Source organism: Armigeres subalbatus, chromosome 1, assembly GCF_024139115.2.
Source record: "Armigeres subalbatus isolate Guangzhou_Male chromosome 1, GZ_Asu_2, whole genome shotgun sequence".
Taxonomy (NCBI): Eukaryota; Metazoa; Arthropoda; class Insecta; order Diptera; family Culicidae; genus Armigeres; species Armigeres subalbatus.
Window position 1 is genome coordinate 172,596,033 of NC_085139.1, and position 19,003 is coordinate 172,615,035.

The window sequence follows — 19,003 nt, forward strand, 5'->3', positions numbered from 1 at the left end:
AAAGGTAAAAGAATTTGTGTACTTGGGTTCACTGGTGACCTTCGAGAATGATATCAGCAGAGAAATTTGGAGACGCCAATCGCTTCCAGTCGCTCTGAACATTGAGCGCCCTTAGATCCTTTTCAACTGCAAAAAGCCATCGTGTACGCGGCCTTCCACGAAGCCTGCGGCCTCTTCCGGGTTCTCTACTAAATATTATCTTCGCTTGACGTTCTTCCGGCATACGAACAACGTGACCAGCCCACCGTAGTCTGCCGTGTTGAATAAGCTTAATAATATCCAGCCCTTTATACACCTGGTACAATTCGTGATTCATGCGGCGCCGCCAGATACCGTTCTCCTGTTTACCGCCGAGTATTGTCCGCAGCACCTTACGCTCAAACACTCCGAAAGCTCTTCGATCAGCCTCTTTTAACGTCCATGTCTCATGGCCGTATAAAGCCACCGGAAGAATCAGAGTAGTATACAGCGCGAGTTTTGTTTTCGTTTGCAGACTACGGGACTTAAGCTGGTTACGAAGTCCGTAATAAGCCCTATTTCCAGCTGCAATACGCCTTTTAACCTCACGGGTAACATCATTATTGCACGTCACTATGTTCCAAGATACACAAACTCTTCTACCACTTCAAACTTTTCACCATCCATTTTCACGTTGATTGCCAACGACCATATACAGTTAGACAAAAAGGTTGAGATAGGTAAAATTATGTCGAAATTTAAATCATCATAACTTTGCGTACAATAATCCGATTTTGATAAAATCAGGACCATCAGAACCGGACGCTTTTCTAGTATACTGTCCCTCTGCAAAACCTAAGATTGGTCCTTGGCCACCGTAGATGTTCCGGGTTTTCTGAAGGTATGTTCAAGATGCATTTTTTCGACTGCTTGTCATTTTATGTGACGTTTACTTTCATCGTGTTTTATGCTTTCTCCAAAAACTAGAACTAATATGCCGGCCAATGGTGGCTGTAGATCGAGAATCCATCAAAACTACGCAGAGATATGGCCATTTCCGTAAAAACGGTTCCGGGAACATGATGAAATGATAACAGATCGGAATAATGCAAATATGGGTATCTATCTTCATGGCTTTGCGAAACGATGATTACCGGAACATTTCCAGAATGTTAGTGTCCACTGCCACCCTTATAGCAGGTTCCAAGGGCCTTCCAGGAGGGGCCGGTTTTGGCACTATGCGTATATGGGTGTCAAAATTAATGTTTTCCCAAGCCGATGAATATAGGATCTTTATTAAAGATACATTATGGTGACTGTAAGACTCTCTGGCCAATTTGTAACAGGTTCCGGGTGTTCTGCGAAAGTGACATTTGTTCAGAGTGTATGGCCAATCCCGTACCGATTTTACGAAAATGGCCATATCTTTGCGTATACCAAACGAATTTTTGATCTGCAGCCAGCATTGGTCAGCATATTAGTTCTAGTTTCCAGGGAGAGTGTAAAACATGATGGCAGTAAACGTCAGATAAAACGACAAGCAGAAGAAAAAATACATTTTTAACATATCCTCGGAAAACCCGGAACATCTGCGGTGGCCAAGGGGCAATCAAATAAGGACAGTATACTAGAAGAGTTTCCGCGTCCGAAGATCCCGGTTTCATCGAAATCGGATCATTCTACGCAAAGTTATGCTAATTTGAACTTCGACAAAATTTTGCCTATCTCAACCTTTTTGTCTAACCCCTGTACTTCGTTTTGCTGGTATTGATCGTGAGTCCAATCCTCGCTGTCTCCCTCTTAAAAGGCACAAAAGCCTCTTCCACGGCACGGCCATCAATCCCGATAATATCGATATCGTCCGCAAATCCCAGGAGCATATGCGATTTTGTGATAATGGTACCGCTTTTTTGCACACCAGCTCTCTTAATCGCTCCCTCGAGCGCTATATTGAACAGTAGATTCGAGAGTGCATCACCCTGCTTTAATCCATCTAAGGTAACACAGGACGTCGATATTTCATCCGCAACCCTTACACTTGATTTCGATCCGTCCAACGTTATACGAATCAGCCGTATCAGTTTCGCCGGAAAACCATGTTCAAGCCTAGTTTTCCATTATTCATTCCGTTTCACTGAATCGTACGCTGCCTTGAAATCAATAAACAGATGATGTGTCTGCAAGTTGTACTCCCGGAATTTATCAAGGATTTGTCTCAGGGTAAACATTTGATCCGTCGTTGATCGGCCCTCACGAAAACCTGCTTGGTATTCGCCGACGAAGGACTCTTCAAGCGGTCTCACTCTGTTGAACAGTATACGGGACATAATTTTGTACGCCGAATTGAGGAGGGTTATTCCTCGGTAATTGGCGCACTCCAGTCTGTGCCCCTTCTTAAACAGAGGGCAAATGAGGCCGTCAAACCAGCTAGCAGGCATTTCTTCGTCTTTCCATATTTTCGACATAATATGGTACAGAACTTCATGAATCTGCTCACTACCATGTTTGAGAAGTTAAGCTGGGAGCTGGTCCTTCTCGACAGCCTTGTTGTTTTTTAGCTCTTTACCAGCTTTTTTAACCTCATCTAGTGTAGGCGACTCCACAGCTTGTCCATCGTCTCTAATATTTGTTCTGCTCACCGATGCACCGTCACTTCCATTATTCAACAAAGTCTCGAAGTGTTGCTTCGACCTGGCAGCCACTTCGGTTTTATCTGTCAGCAAATTCCCTTGTTGGTCGTTGCACATGACGGGAGATGGCGCTGTCTTTCTCCACACGCCATTGACAGACTCATAAAACCTCCGCATATCGTTTTGCTCCATTTTTTCCTGCACCTCATTAATAACTTGTTCTTCGTACTCTTTTTTCTTCCTGCGGTGGGTTCGTTTTTCGGCTGCTCTTGCTTCCTTGTACCGATCTCTATTCGATCGGGTACCCGACACCAACATCCGGCGTCTGGCAACGTTCTTCTCGTCTGTCACTCCCAACAAACAATTTAAGCTGAATAAGCTAATTATTCAGCTGAAGAAGTCTATTTTTGGCTGTATAAGCGCTTCATTCGTCTCCAATGTTTGTTGGGACTCTCTGATACTCCACATCGAACCAACCCGTCCTGGGTCGCCTCTGTGCCTCAGTGCCTACTACTTCTCGTGCTGTTGTGCTCCCCAAGGATGTTATGGATCATTTAGTAATCTGTCTTCGATCATTTAGTAGTTTGCCAATAACTGATTCCAGAGGCCAAATTTCGAAATGTGTTGTATGGTGGACATCTAGTGCAAAGGTTTTTCTACAACTCTGCCTAACAGTTCGAGGGGCAGCAGGGACTATGTCCAAGGGCTTGAGTCAACACATGAACGTATATGGTGTCGAGTAGGATGCTGAAGTGCAGGCGATAGAGGTACTTTTCCACACAACATGTATGTATATCGTCTCCAATTTAGCATCTTGTATTGCACCATGTGCGATTTTATGTAGACTGGGAAGCGACCGTGTGCCGCTCAAAGCGCACAAGCCCAACACGAGTGCCAACCGGCACATCAGGATTAATACCAGTGAGATCCTGATTACGGTATACTGGTCAAGGCAAGTGACACACACACGCGCGCGAAAGTAATGCAAAATAAACGACATGTAAAATGAACGTAAATTTACATTCTTATTTAACGTCAAATAGAGATAAAATAAGGCTGAATAACATTAGCTTTCCGATTACTATCAATTATTTTCAATTTTAATCCTGTTTCTTTTTTACTTTTCTTACGCTAATGAAATGATAACGCGGGCGCCTAATCCGAAATTCAAATGAACAATCGCTCACTTTGAGCGATTGATTGTTTATTCTCGCGAAGAATGAACAATTGAACAAATTAAGGAAATGCTAATACTGCTATGTAGAAGTTTCGTAGGTCACATCACTTTCCATAGTGAATCCCGATCTATGTTACTGATTACCCCACCCAACTAACACTACTTCCTTCCCGTGGTAAATGTGGAGATGCAGAGGTATTCTCGGTCTCTAGTAGCAACAATTACCACACACTCACATTCCCTCCCTTTCTCAACTGACTGTAAGGACTTGGCCGGCGCCGTTATTGATCAACATTTGCGAGCTGCTGAAACGTGCACTTCGAGAATAGTTGGTAAATCCCAACCACTATTCACTTGGATCGTAGTGCAATTTGCACCAGTTCTGATCAATCGCGGAGTAGCAACCATTGATATGTACAGTCAGTCTAAGCTAAGCTAAGCTAAGCTAACTCTGCCTAACAGTTCGTTGTTTCAATTTCACTTAACGGAGCTATAGCGCTAGTAGCAGTAACTTAGACTAAATGATTGCATATTTTGTTATCTCTTAGTATAAATACAGAAACTAGCACCGTAACTCCTTTAACAGTGGAATTCGAACATCGACCTGTTAAGGAGAGTTGTAGAAAAACCTTCGCACTAAAAGTCCACCATACAACACATTTTGAAATTAGGCCGGTGGAATGAGTTATTGACAAATCACTAAATGATCGAACGCAGATTACTAAATGATCGATAACATCCTTGGTGCTCCCTGCTCCATGGATCGACTTCCATAGATCGTTAATGTTGTCGCTAACGTTGATTGCACTTATCCGTTCGTCGAGCTTCTGGTGGTACTCAGCCGATACTCCTTCCGCCGACAATCGTTAGATATTGTAACGCACCGTTCGCTGTGATCTTTCGTTCGATACAGTTGACAACCGTGATCGAATTTTACTGGCAACGAGGTATTGATCAGAGTCAATGTTCGGACCTCTGAATGTCCGCACATCGATAACATCCGATAAATGGCGCCCATCTACCAGAACATGGTAGGGTGAAGGCTCTCCCTATGAATTATGGGACGAAAAAAATCCTCTCTACCGACCTGAGCGTTAGCGTCTCCGATAACAATTTTCACGTCATGCTTTGGGCACTCTCCATAGGCTTTATCAAGACATTCATAAAACGTGTCCTTCACGTTGTCAGATTTATCGTTTGTAAACGTTGATTGGGCTGTAATTGAAGAATTTGCCCCTTATCCTCAACACACAGATTCGTTCGCTAATGGGTTTCCACCGAATCACTCGCTTCATGTGCTTGCCCATCACTACGAAACCAACTCCATGCTCTGCTTTTCCGCCGCCGCTGTGATAGATGTTATACTTAAATGCAGTGTTGGTCGTGGGGTACACGGCTCGGAATTCACGTTCTCCGGATCTAGGTCATCGGACTTCTTGAATAGCAGCCACATTCACTCCAACCTTCTGCAGTTCACGAGCCACAAGGCTCACTCGTCCATGTTCGTTTAAGGTCCTGACATTCCAGGTAACGAGTTTTCAATCATAGTCCTTATTTCGTTGCCGGGTCGGTTGCCAAAAATAACGTTCTCTTTTTCTTCTATCTCCATTTTTCGTGGTATTTGAGAGGCTTCAGTAAGCTACCTTACCGGGGTCGCGTTACCTACATCGCTCTGGTGGGGCTGCCACCTTAGGTATAGCTGACGCGATACAGCATTTGGTTGATCAGCCGCTGGGTACCAGGTAGACGCTATTTGACCGGACCTCCTGGTGAACAGACGCTCGAGGCGTACCTCCTCACTCTAGCTGATGTCAGAAGGACAATAGTGCCCAGGCTGCACCTCCAGCTAATTAAACCGGTAGTCGAACTGTTAGGAGAACCATCCTTCGTTCAATCGTACAAATCGGACGACTGTGATGGGCTGGGCACGTGGTCAGAATGCCTAACAGTAAGCCAGTGAAAATGGTTCTCGATAAGAATCCGATTGGCACAAAAAGGCGAGGAGCGCATCGTGCCTTGTAGATCGATCAGCTGGAAGATAATTTGCGGACCCTCCGTAGACTACCTATGGTTGGCGACGTGCAGCCTTGAACCGAGCTGAATTCCTCCATTCCAGCCTGATTTTTATTAAATGAAGAATACACACTTTTTTCTTATAATAAATGAGTGAAACAACTATGTTATTTACCCGTCGTTCTGACACGGGGATTGTTTGTTCCTCAGGGAGAAATATCCTATATGTATATAATCCTCTAATAGAAACGTCGGATAAATAACATATTCGTTTCACTGAATTAAAGACTGAGCAGACGATTAATACTAAAATGCTAAAGACACAGTCGTCTTACAAACAGTACAATATAAGCTGCCGTCATTAAAAGTACAATAATTGAAAATTGCGTTTTTCTTGGTTAAAGGGTTGATTTGGTTCGCTGAGTTGATTCTACCTTGAGATTGTTGATTCACTTTGATATTCCGGATAGTTACGGATAGATAGGAGCATTAATTCTGGCTTCACATTCAATCGATTGAAAATATAATACCTAAATGCTTCTATACTCACGTTTGCACACCTTCCTGTGCGTGATTGGTTTGGTGGCGTCCCGATAGTATCCCTCGCGGCAGTAATGACAATGGCGGCCAGTGGTTGCGTGTCTACAGTTGAGACAAACACCGCCGGAGATCCGGCCCGACATCTTGAACAGCTCCATGTTGAAGCGGCAGCGCCGTGCGTGACCGTTGCAATTGCACACTGTAAATAAACCAACACACAACACATAATAAAGAGATCATTCCGGTGACAAAATACTTAACGAGCAGCTAGTCGCACGATGCGAAGGGTGCCGCCTTTTGACGGCGGCTGGCGCGGCGCTTGGCACCGGAGGAAATGAAGGAAATTGCACGTTTTACAATGGAGACGGCCCACGGATGTTTATCTTGTTCTTATTCATACCGCTCGGATCAGTGTGACTTATGAAAAATGTATTAACTTCCTGACGGTGGCTCTTCGTATACCATCCATCATGTAGAAATCACGCAAGATCTCCACCGAGTGGAAGCAAGGGGAATGGTGGGTTGCGCTCTGCAGCTTGCAAAGTGATGCTTATGTACAGAAAAGTAGGTTCCTACACGAGGAAGTGTAAGAAAGATTGTGTTACCTTTTTAATCTTTAATTTCCGGCTGTGGAAAAACGTCTTGCTGGTACCGTCTATTTGTGTAAGTTTAATGGGAGCTGACAGCAAAAAGAGAGTAAGCAGGAAGCTTTAGGATTGGTCGGAATTATTTATTTGTATTCAAGGGTATCTTACAAAATTTACGTCCAAAATAATACCGATTGGCACATATTGCACAACATTTGACAATAAAGCAGCACAAAATGTAAGGTAGAATATCAATTGTGGCATAAACACAATATGTACACTCCCAATCCCAAATGTTGTACGCTGTAGAGTCCTATAAGAAGAGTGCCACCATGGGTCGCATGGTCGCATTTGGCACGCCTGCTGCTCATTAGGAACGCGCGTTTATATGGAACTGACAGATGATTCTGTTCCAATTTTGACACTTAGCGGCACTCCTCTTATAGGACTATAGAGACAATTGCCGTTTGGTTTTGTGCATCAGTTACGCCACACAAAAACAAGGTGATTCGAACTCCCCCCTGTCTGGATTTTAAGATTGTTAGATGTTTAAATTAAAGATTTAACAGATTTTTTATCAGTACATTCAAAGTTAATTGCCTATATGCCGGGTATTAAGCCACCCGGAGTGGAAATTAATTACTATGTCTGAAACTTGATTATGCATATGTACAACATGTGATAGATTTAGTTCGGAAAAGGTATTGGAGGGTAACCGCCCCTTCGGTGGGGTTTGATCCCACGACCCCAGTTCGCATGCCTTACCTTTTCCGAACTAAATCTATCACATGTTGTACATATGCATAATCAAGTTTCAGACATAGTAATTAGATTTTTTATCTATAAATTTAAAGCATGTTTGGATCTTTTTTAATTTTTAGGTCTTGATTTTCTTGAAGTCTAGATTTAAGAATAGGAAGAATTAAGTGCTTTGCGTGTTAAGAATGATCGCATTTTTTTTTTTTTTTTTTTTGTTGGGATTTTAACCACTGCGACCATTACGTTGATCTATTGTGGTATACCCCTTTTTAGTGTTGCATCTACTCAGAATAGCTAGTTACCATTTAGGGTTACCGCCATTGTCTGTCGATGCGAAGAACCCCAATCTGGTACAACCGTTTCTATAAACTTCACTACCACATTGGGGTTTGCTGTCCAGATATCGATAGGACTTAATATGCCCTTCTCAAAGTACTTCTTTCTTCGCACGAATAGTGCTGAACAATCACACAGCAGATGTTGAGAGGTCTCAATCTCACAATCACAGAAGCGACAGATATCAGTTTGACTTCTGTTTATCTTTTTCAAATGATATCTTGCCGGACAATGACAATGACAATGTAAGCAAACCAATAATTATTCTCAGAGAACTTTTTTTCAGGCTCAACAATTTATTCGACATTTTCTTGTTTGGAGTGATGAACTGTTTAGCCTGTCTTAAGGCTTTCGACGCAATCCAGCTCGACTGTATAGTATTATCTTCCCAGTTTTTAATCTCCATTTGTATAACACATGTAGAGACTCCGCAGAAAGGTTCGGGCCCTATGAACTGGACATTTGAACCTTGTCTTGCGAGTAAATCCGCTTTTTCATTTCCTTCGATGCCACAATGTCCCGGCACCCAGTACAGATGCACTTGGTTTAAAATAGCTAGTTGTTTCAACAATTTTATGCATTCCCAAACCAATTTAGATTGGCATTTGAATGATTTTAATGCATTTAGAGCGGCCTGGCTATCTGAAAATATACAAATCCGGGCATGTCTGTATTTTCTTTGCAAGCATACGAATGTGCATTCTAAGATTGCATATATTTCTGCAAGGAAAACAGTAGTCCACTTTCCCATTGGTATTGATAAGTTTAGTCCTGGGCCTGTGATTCCTGCTCCAGAACTGTCATTCATTTTTGATCCATCTGTGTAGAACTTAATCGATCCTGGTGGAATATTTGGTTCCCCTAATTCCCATATTTGGCGGTCTGTTTGAACTACTTTGTATGGTATATCTAGGTTCAGCCTCTTTTTCCATCCAGTCTTTGTTCATTACTACGATTGGATTAATAGGAAAATCTCTCAGTATACTAAGATGTCCTAAAAAGATTGCCATCTAAAACTCGTTACATCTTCGTAATCTTAGTGCACATTTTTCAGCTTCCATTCTCACGTATTGATGCAATGGTAGCTTATAAGAGCTGCTTCTAATGCTCTCGATGGTGTACTATGCATTGCACCTGTTATGGCCGTACAAGCCAAACGTTGTATTTTGTCCAATTTGTATTGTGTCGTTTTTTGGTTTATCTTCGGCCACCAAACTAATGATGCGTATACTATTCTGGGTCGTACAATAACCATATATATCCAATGAATCATTTTAGGTTTCAGTCCCCATTTCTTTCCATACGTTTTATTACTTATCCATAGAGCGTTTGTAGCTCTGTTAACTACGTGTTCTATGTGTAAGTTCCAATTGAGTTTATCATCTAAGATGACACCCAGGTATTTAACACTTGAAGAATATTTTAGAGTTGTTGTGTCAATTGTCAAGCTTTTTAGCGTAAACTTTTTTCTACGAGTGAATGGAACTAAAACAGTTTTTGCAGAATTTATATTTAAGCCTTCATTAAAGCACCATTGCAAAGTGCAGTTCAATGCAGCTTGCATTCTTTCAGAGATTATCGAATCAAATTTTCCTCGAACTATTATGACAACGTCATCAGCAAATCCAATAACCTCGAAACCTTGTTCTACTAGTTTGTTTAGAAGATCATCAACTATGAGAGACCATAACAAAGGAGATAATACACCTCCCTGCGGACAACCTTTAGTGGTCTTGATTTTTATAATTGAGTCTCCCAATTCGGCATATACTTTTCTATTATTCAGCATTTCCATAATCCAGGCTGTAATTATCTTTTCAAAGTTCATTTTTCCATCGATTTTTTCATAGATTTATAAGAAGCATTATCAAATGCGCCCTCTACATCGAGAAATGCTACAAGGGCAATTTCCTTGGCGTTGAAGGCGCTTTCTATTTTTGAAACTAGTTTGTGCAAAGCTGTGACAGTAGATTTGTTTGCTTGATAGGCAAACTGATGTCTGCTTAGGGGGTTTGTTTTAAGATATTTTGATTTTATATGTTCGTCAATTATTTTTTCCATTATTTTCAGCATAACCGATGTAAGGCTTATTGGCCTGTATGATTTTGCATTTGTTTTGTCTCTTTTTCCTGCTTTTGGAATAAAGACAACTCGAACTTGGGACCATATTTTGGGTATATGGCCAAGTGCTAGACTAGCTTTAAATACATTGGTGAGAGAATCAAGTAGTACTTCTCCGCCCTTCTGAAGAAGTGCAGGAAAAATACCATCCCTCCCTGGAGATTTGAAAGGGTCGAAGGAGTTCATTGCCCACTCAACTTCAGACCGTGTGAAGATAGTGTTAAGTGCAGCTGAATTGTTACTTATAGTCCCATTTGGACAAAAGTTTTCATCAGTTTCTTCACTTATTCTATCTTCACTTTGAATTAAATTTGAACCAGGGAAATGAGTTTCCATCATAATTTCAAGAGTTTCTTCTGAGTTAACAGTAAACTTACCGTTTGCTTTCTTAACGTTTCCCAGACCATTAGAATGATCTTTTGAAAGTACTTTCTGTAGTTTTGCTACATCTGGAGTTTTTTCCATGTTTTCACAATAAAATCTCCATGTTTTTCTTTTTGATTTTCTTACTTCTTTGTTGTACATTGAAAGAGCTTCCTTGTACTGGTCCCATTCACCAGAAGTTTTTGCTCTGTTGAAAAGCCGTCGAGATTTTTTCCTTAGCTTATTCAAGGTTCTGTTCCACCAAGGAACATCTCTAGTTGAGAATTCTTTCTTGATTGGACAGCTACTCATATAAGCATTTCTAATATTTTCAGTTATATTTTCTGCAATATTGTCAAGTTGTCTTACGGATTCAATCGGATCGCTCAAATTTATGTTTTCAGATTGTAACTTTTCATTATATCTTTCCCAGTTGGTATTCCTAGGATTTCTGTAGCTCACTTTGATTATTTCTCCAGCATTATAATCAAACACAATGTGTTTGTGGTCGGATAATGATTCTTCCTCCGATACATGCCAGTTTTCTATTTTTGTTGAAAGCATTGGACTACAGATTGTTAAGTCCAATACTTCCTGTCTAACTCTAGTTACAAATGTAGGTTGATCCCCTTTATTACATAAATCGATATTATTCGAAGATATGTACTCAAAAAGGTCTTCACCTCTTTTATTAATGTCGGTGCTTCCCCAGATTGTATGGTGGGAATTTGCATCACAACCAACAATAAAGTGTTTATTATGTATTTTACAGAACGAGATAAACTCTGTCAATTCTGGAGGAGGTACAGTGTCCACGTCCCCAGGGAAGTAGGCTGAGGCGATATAAGCTTCTGTTTTTCCCCGAGTGGTCGGAATCTCCATCTGAATTGCAACCAAGTCCTTAGTAATGAATTGTGTAATTGGAACGAATTTAATCCCTCCTTTTATTGCGATAGCTGTACGAGGTTTAAGACATTTCTCATCGTAAATGAGTTTGCATGTCTGCGTAGCGAATCCAAGAACTTTGTTCTTATTAGCCCAAGGTTCTTGTATAAGCGCTACATCGACATTGTCTTTGATGATTCTTCGGCAAAGGACTGCAGTTGCTCCTTTGGCGTGATGCAGGTTTATTTGAATGAACTTTATTGTATTCTTCATTACTTATATTATTTTTATTTTTTTTTTCCGGTTTACAACTTTCATAAAGGACTTACCATCCACTCCTTTTCGGTTATTTGTCTCTTAAGTACATCTGGTCTTTTTTTCAAGGCCCAAGACGTTTTTGAATTTTTTGAATTCCAGTCAATTTCTGGTCTTTTGAAGACCCAGAATGAGTTTGTCCTTTTGTAGGCCCAAATTTATTCTGGGTTTTCGAAGACCAGGGAAGGTTTTGGTCCTTTGATTGTCCAGAGACATTCTGGTCCATGTAGGGGCCTGAGAAGTTTAAGTCCGTTGATATACCGGACAACTTCCGATCCTCTGAAGGCCCAGAGTGAGTCTGGACTTTCTCAAGCCTAAATTTGTGGTTTTTCGAAGACTCAGGAATGTCTTGGTCCTTTGATGGCCCAGAGACATTCCGGTCCATAGGAAGATCTGAGAACTTGAAGTCCGATGATTTACCGGACGGTTTCTGGTCATTTGAGTTCTTGCAAGTTTTCCGGTCCATCGAGGGCCCAGAGCGACATAAGATCTCAGTTGTCCCAGAATGAAGCTGTAAATTTGTGGTATTCATACATTCCTGATTTTTAGGGAAATCAGATATTTGGCTGAATTCATGGCAATTGTTCGAGGATCTTACCATCACCAAGTTGCCATCTGTTCCGCTCGTTTCCGGGACATTAATATTCTTTTTGTTCCCAGAACGAATGCAACTGGCAGGCTCCTTGTTTTTTGGATCGTCACTCGATTCAACCACTTCATTTGTGTCAGGTTTGTACATACCTTTTTTGCGTAGAGCTGTTTGACCAAACTTGTAGTTGATGAAGAAATTGCTTTGTTTGAAATGCTGCATGGAGGCCTCATCAACCGTGAAGAACCATTCAACGTGTTTTTCATACAGAATTCTTCGTTGAATGATTCTCCATTTGTCAGTGTTTAAGCCGTCGTTGCAGCCGTCGTAATTGCATCTTGCGCCAAACGTATCAAACACTGTTGTAACTTTAGTTTCATTTGAGTTATTAGCGAAAGATGAAACCGATGATGCAGTTACGGCCTTATGATACCAGGCACATGCCATGCTTTTTTCACATTTGAATATCATATTTTCATGTTATGACTATAACATTTTTTGTATAATTCATTTTTAACATAAACATTTAATATTTCATATATTTGTTTCTTTCCCACATCACGTTATTATACACCGACATTTCTCAAAACAGATCTGTTAATATTTTCTGATGAGTAAAACAGTCCTAATATTTTTATTGTAATTTTCTATTTCACGTTTAATGTACATTAGAGTGATTCAAATTTTGACTTTTTCGCTCCCCTGTGCTTAAACGATTGTTTTTGCTATTTTAATAGTCCTCCCAAATTTTTAACTGATTTGGATGTAATTTGGTTGTGCACATGCCGTTTGAAGGTTGTATGAAAATTACTATGAGAATTTCCACTTATGTAAAGAATTGTTTCGTGAAGCAGCCCAGAATACATTTGAATATATTTAACGCATCGTCATCATGGAATAGATCCTTAGCTGAAAGTCAGTTGTTGTTGCGAGGCAATCTGACTCTTATAAGCAAAATTATAAAGAAAACAGAAATGCTCATTATTGATATTGATGTTATTCTTTTACGTGTTAATTCAATTCAGTATTTCCATAATAACTTTTATTGCCAGCATCAAATCGTTTAGCAACAACGACGATATCTTCCCTTGTTAAATTTCCTATATTGTTAATGTATTCATACATTTCTAGAGCCTAATGGACATTGATGGGGAACGGTTTTTCACAAAAGTTACTGTTTTCATAGTAATTTTCATACAAGCTTCAAACTACTTGTGCTCAATCAAATTACATCCAAATTAGCTAAAACTTTAGGACGATTATTAAAATGGCAAATGCCATCGTTTAAGCATAGGGGAGCAAAACAGTCAAAATTTGAATCACTCTAATGTACATTCACCCGCATAATACCTACTACAAATTGTGTGCCGGTTTAGTTCCTTATTGGTCATCCGAACACACTTTCTGTCTAAATGGTCACAAACTAAAAATACTTGAACGAAAATCAAAGATAGCTGATTGATAACGTGTTGGGCTCTTGATAAGTGTACTTATGTTCAATTCTCGTGCCGATATTTTTTTTTTTCAGAAAGGATCTGGTGATATCAAATTAAGGAATTAACTAATTTCACGAAAATGGTGACGCTCGTATATCGTCACAGTGCCTGAGTGAATGTTGTGGGGTTTGACTGTGGGCTCTTTTGAACTTTAATAAAAAGCTGCATGTATCCGCAAGCAGGTTCCGCCAAAGCGACCGTGTGCCGCTCAAAGCGCACAAGCCCAAGCCCTGGTGTTAGGTGGGACACTAAACAGACCTGACGGCTCTCCGACGATACAGGAGGTTTGCACAGACCCCATAAACGGCCTGCAAAAAAAAATTTAAGATCGACATAAGATATAATACGACTCGATACAATCAGCAACAACCTAGGTGACGAATAAAGGATCACGGTTGGAAGCTTGGAATATTGAGCTACAAGTTGCTTAGCAACTTCGACATCGTAGCGTTGCAGGAAATCTGCTCGACAGGACAGAAATTGGGGCATGTGACCAAATCGGGGAAAAAATATTTTCAATTTTTTAATTTATTTTACAAATATGAATTAGTTAATGCCTAGGAAAGGCAAAATGCGTGAACGGTACTTGTTATTTCTTGTTGAAAATGCTTACGAAATCCTTCGCAGGACTGAAAAGTTATTCATAGAAAATTCCATGCGGTAAAATTTATTTCATGTTGTTTGCGGTTTTATTTACGAAAATAAAAAAGAACGACTAAAATTTTTGGGGCGACAAAACTGGGACCTGATAAAATCGGGGGTAGACAAAATCGGGAGTAAACAAAATCGGGGAGTGACAAAATCGGGTCGACACTGTAGCATAGAAGAATAAAATAGGAAGGAGCAAAAAGGAAGAACGAAATAGAAAAAAGGAAGAAGAAGGAAAAAGAAGACAGATAGAAGAAGGGAATAGGAAGAAGGGGTAAGGTGAAGAAAGCATTTCTCATTTTTCAATTTTTGCTTTTTTTTGCTAATGACCGTTCGGCCAAATGGCCTTTGGCCTAATGGCCTGACACCTGTTAACCAACCCTAATACGTCTGTGTACTTAATTGGAAAGTTTGAATTCTAGTCACAGTTTAAGAATTTAACTTCTGTATCCAAGAATAGGGGCCCTCCTTAGCCTAGCGGTAAGATGCGCGGTTATAAAGCAAGACCATGCCGAGGGTGGCTGGGTTCGATTCCCAGTGCCGTTGTGATTGGATTAAACTATTCAATTACATTTCTATATTTCGTCAACCGACGTAGACTAGTACATATAAATATACATTTTTCTTAATACTATTATAATAACGATAATATAATATATAAAAATAAAAATAGATTGGTTAAGTAGTATATATGGGGCCCTCCTTACCCGTGTGGTAAGACGCGCGGCTACAAAGCAAGACCATGATGCCGGTGCCGGTCTAGGCAATTTTCGGATTGGAAATTGTCTCGACTTCCCTGGGCATAAAAGTATCATCGTGTTAGCCTCATGATATACGAATGCAAAAAATGGTAACTTGGCTTAGAAACCTCGCAGTTAATAACTGTGGAAGTGCTTAATGAACACTAAGCTGCGAGGCGGCTCTGTCCCAGTGTGGGGATGTTATGCCAATAAGAAGAAGAAGAAGTAGTATATAATTTTGTAATGTAATTTAATTTTTAGATGTGTAAATTTCTGTTTGTAAGAACATATTTTTTTAGATTCGACCTAGATATTGTGTAGTCAATAGTTTCGCAGTGTTGATTATAGATGGCCATCATCTGATTAAGAGGTCCAAACTTGGCATAATTTGGGCGACAGTGATTGATTATAAATATTTGTTGACGACGCAGTTGTCGAGATGGTATGTCGGACAACCTGCGTAGCAAAATTCGGTTTTAGAGTAAATTATCTTAAATTAATTTTATTTTATCGGCAATAATGCTATTAATTAATTACGAAAATTCAATCTAAAAATGTAACTGAAACAACAAACTAATTGAAGGATATCAAAACCAAGTAACGACAGCTGAAATGCCTGTTCTGTGTGCCGGCGTTCATCAGTATGATTGCAAGGTAGATTCTACAAGGCAGTATCTAGAAGGATTGTAAAACTCATCTAAACAGGGTTCTTTTTTCAATTCGATTGCGCCCTAAACCAACTCAAAATATGTTGAAGTGGTTAACTGAAAATTAAAATATGGGAACCTGAAAGCGAGTGCATTTCATTCTGTGCTTCGAATGAGTAAACATTGAAGAAAGCAGATTAAACTAACGAAATACATGTACACTGAGGATGAAATGCCTGCGGCAATCCATTAATCTACCTTAGACTTCCAGTCTACTGAAGAAGCATCAAATCGACGGATATCTTGACAGTTGCGGGGGACGATGTTTCTTGCGGCCATACGATAGCAAGCCACGAGACGTTCAGTAGTGGCGATGCTGATCCACACGTGAGCATTCATCCCATTCCAAAAGTAAGCGAATACGTCTTATTAAATGGGTATGTATGGTATGGCATTTGCTACATCCGACGCGTTTCAGACTTGACTAATTGGCGTGCGCTCTCCATTGAATGCGTTGTGATATTTTATGTATGAACACCACTCATTATTGTTAACGACACACATATATTTCTCGCTTGAGAGATGGTGTGCGCTTTTCTTGTGGGAGCCCTGATGACATAGCGTGACAAAAGGCGTTCTGTTTGCTCCTGACAATGCAATGCACTCTGGGGCGAAACTCTGATCTTGTTGGTCTGAACCTGTAGTCCTTATTGAAGTCAGATGTACAACAATGAGGAGGAGCTATACGTTTAGCTAAGCTGAATGGTTTCATTGCAATAATAAAGACATTAACTTCAGTCAAAATTCTAGCATCGGTTTAGTACAACACGAGTGGGGTTCTGTTCCAGTTTGCTGTATAAGTGGAAGGATAGGTAGTGGATTAGGAATGAAATGCTGAGGAAAATTTAGCTATGCTATGCTGCATGTACGATTTGAAATGACAGAATATGTGGTGAACTGAAGGCGTTCAATTGAACTGCAAAATTACGACTTCCGTTTCTTTTGGAATCAATTACTTTAGCGGTATTATAATTTACATTTGGCGATGCTCTCTATTCGACGATAATTTATTGTCAGCATGGAATAACTCCTGCACTTAATTATTCCTGCAATCCAGCTAAACCCTTTTATATCCTGAAATTAACAATTCAATTTCGTTGGTAAAATTCGTAGACTGAGTTTATCGCTGTCTTAATCTGCTGGCTCTAGAATTTCCGACAAAACCCGAAATTTATTCCGACTTCCAAAGATTTATAGACCCGATCCCCGTGGCAGACACAGCATCGCCAAACACCGATGTGGCCGGTCCTATATTCTCGCTTTCAATTGTTTGCCTTAGGATTGTGAGCACCGGGCACAGATCGAGTTGGCTATGGCTACAGCAAACAAATGGCTCGTTCAATCAATTTAATAGCGTGTTTAATTAAGTTAATGAACGCACTCGCACTCCGATGGAAGAGGATTTGGTTTTGTTTCTAAAGCTTGCTCTGATTAATACAGAAGCCCGGGAGAAGATACTTGCTAATGATTCTTAGAAACTGTTTACCGAGGATGGAATGTTCTGCTATGTAAAGGATTTCAGTAATAATGCGGCGCCAGTTTTCCAGGAATTACCGCAAGCCTTAGCTCTTTATGTCAGGATTTGCGAGCAAATGTAATATTTGTATAATAGATTTCATGGAAGACTGAAATCACAAAAAAGATAATTCACATGCAGTTTGAACAAACAAACAAAGCCTTTCCTAAATTTCAATGCAAGGCAAAACTTTAGAACAGCATTTGGTCCTAGATAGCGGACCAAATACTATTCTAAAATTTTGTCTTGAAATAAATTGTTATGAATTTTAATTGCCGGATGCAAGATCATTGTTCTAAATGCAAAATGTGGGGCATAAGAGCGAAATTTAAAAAAAATGTCACGGAATGTCATGACCTACAATTGTGAATAACTTGTGAAGAAAGTTATTAGCAAATCAGTCCCATGACATATAAATTAAATTAAAAAAATTTAAAAACGATCCGTAAGTAATATCTGTGTGTTCCTTAAAACGCTACCATAAATCCATAGAATAGTTCGGAAACCCCCATTAAGAATAATTTTAAGATGCATTACTTCGCTTAAATATAGAAAATATGTTCTGTTAAACATGACCAAGAAAAACAATAACATTCCTGTTATTTTTCCATGAACGTATGACAAATGATTCATTCATTTTGGAACATAGCATATAAAAAATTTTGTTTGGTTCATAAACATTTAAATTTGCGCAATAATATATGATCAAAAATTTTAGTAATATGATCCATAACGCTTGGAAAATGGCCTTCTTAACTACATTAATTAATCCGGTCCAAATTTATGGATCATTTCACCAAAATTATGGATCATATGAACAAAATTGTGGATCAAATGATCAAAAATAATGGATCTATAAGATCACATTATTGAAATCACACCCAAAATTATGGATCACATTAATGAAATTATGGATCATCACCAGTGTTGGGAAAAGCTCAAAATCTCAAAACTCATGAACGATTCAAATCAATCGTGAGTTGAAAAGCATCCGCCCATCTCTACACCTAAAAAATCAGGAATGAGTTGAATCATCCATTTGAATCATCTTAGGTTTTCTTTTGTTATCCTCGGAAACTAACAGTGAATTAGCTTTCAAAACATAGAACAATGGATACTCTTGCGTGTGTAAACAGTAAATTCCCCCCAATTGATTTTATACACTTTTTGGAGCGAAATGATCCATTTTACTCAGACATGACATGATGCATTCCTTTAAACTCTCAAACGAGTTAGATCGCACGGGAGCGCTCAATGACCAGACCAGCAAGACATATTTTTTTCCCTTCTAAGTGGATAATAATAGTTTGTGCAACAAGTTGCAAAAAGATGATTTTTTCAGCACGAGTTGTACGTTTATCCAACGAGGCTTGCCGAGTTGGATAAATACTACGAGTGCAGAAAAAACCGAGTTTTGCAACGAGTTGCACACGCTATTATTTGCAATGACGAAAAATAAACTTTAATTTGATGAATCTGTACCAAAATTGTACAGTCTAATTTACTCCACATGATTATTCTTGACAATAAATTATGTTCCTGCAGAGAACAATCGGATTCCATGTTACCGTGCCACATTGCATAGTTCGATAAGCCGTGAAGCGATAGATGTACTTGCGTTTG

The 19,003-nt window shown here is 39.7% G+C and overlaps 1 protein-coding gene across 2 annotated transcripts in view; it reads right to left on the reverse strand.

Annotated features, from left to right (window-relative positions):
• The window catches only part of LOC134205534 (netrin-B), a 219,727-nt gene that overhangs the window by 96,857 nt on the left and 103,867 nt on the right, over positions 1–19,003 (reverse strand). For both annotated transcript variants that reach the window (XM_062680827.1, XM_062680828.1), the window contains exon 2: positions 6,329–6,517. In XM_062680827.1, the coding sequence (XP_062536811.1) occupies positions 6,329–6,517 (189 nt within the window). The remainder of the gene's footprint in view (positions 1–6,328; positions 6,518–19,003) is intronic.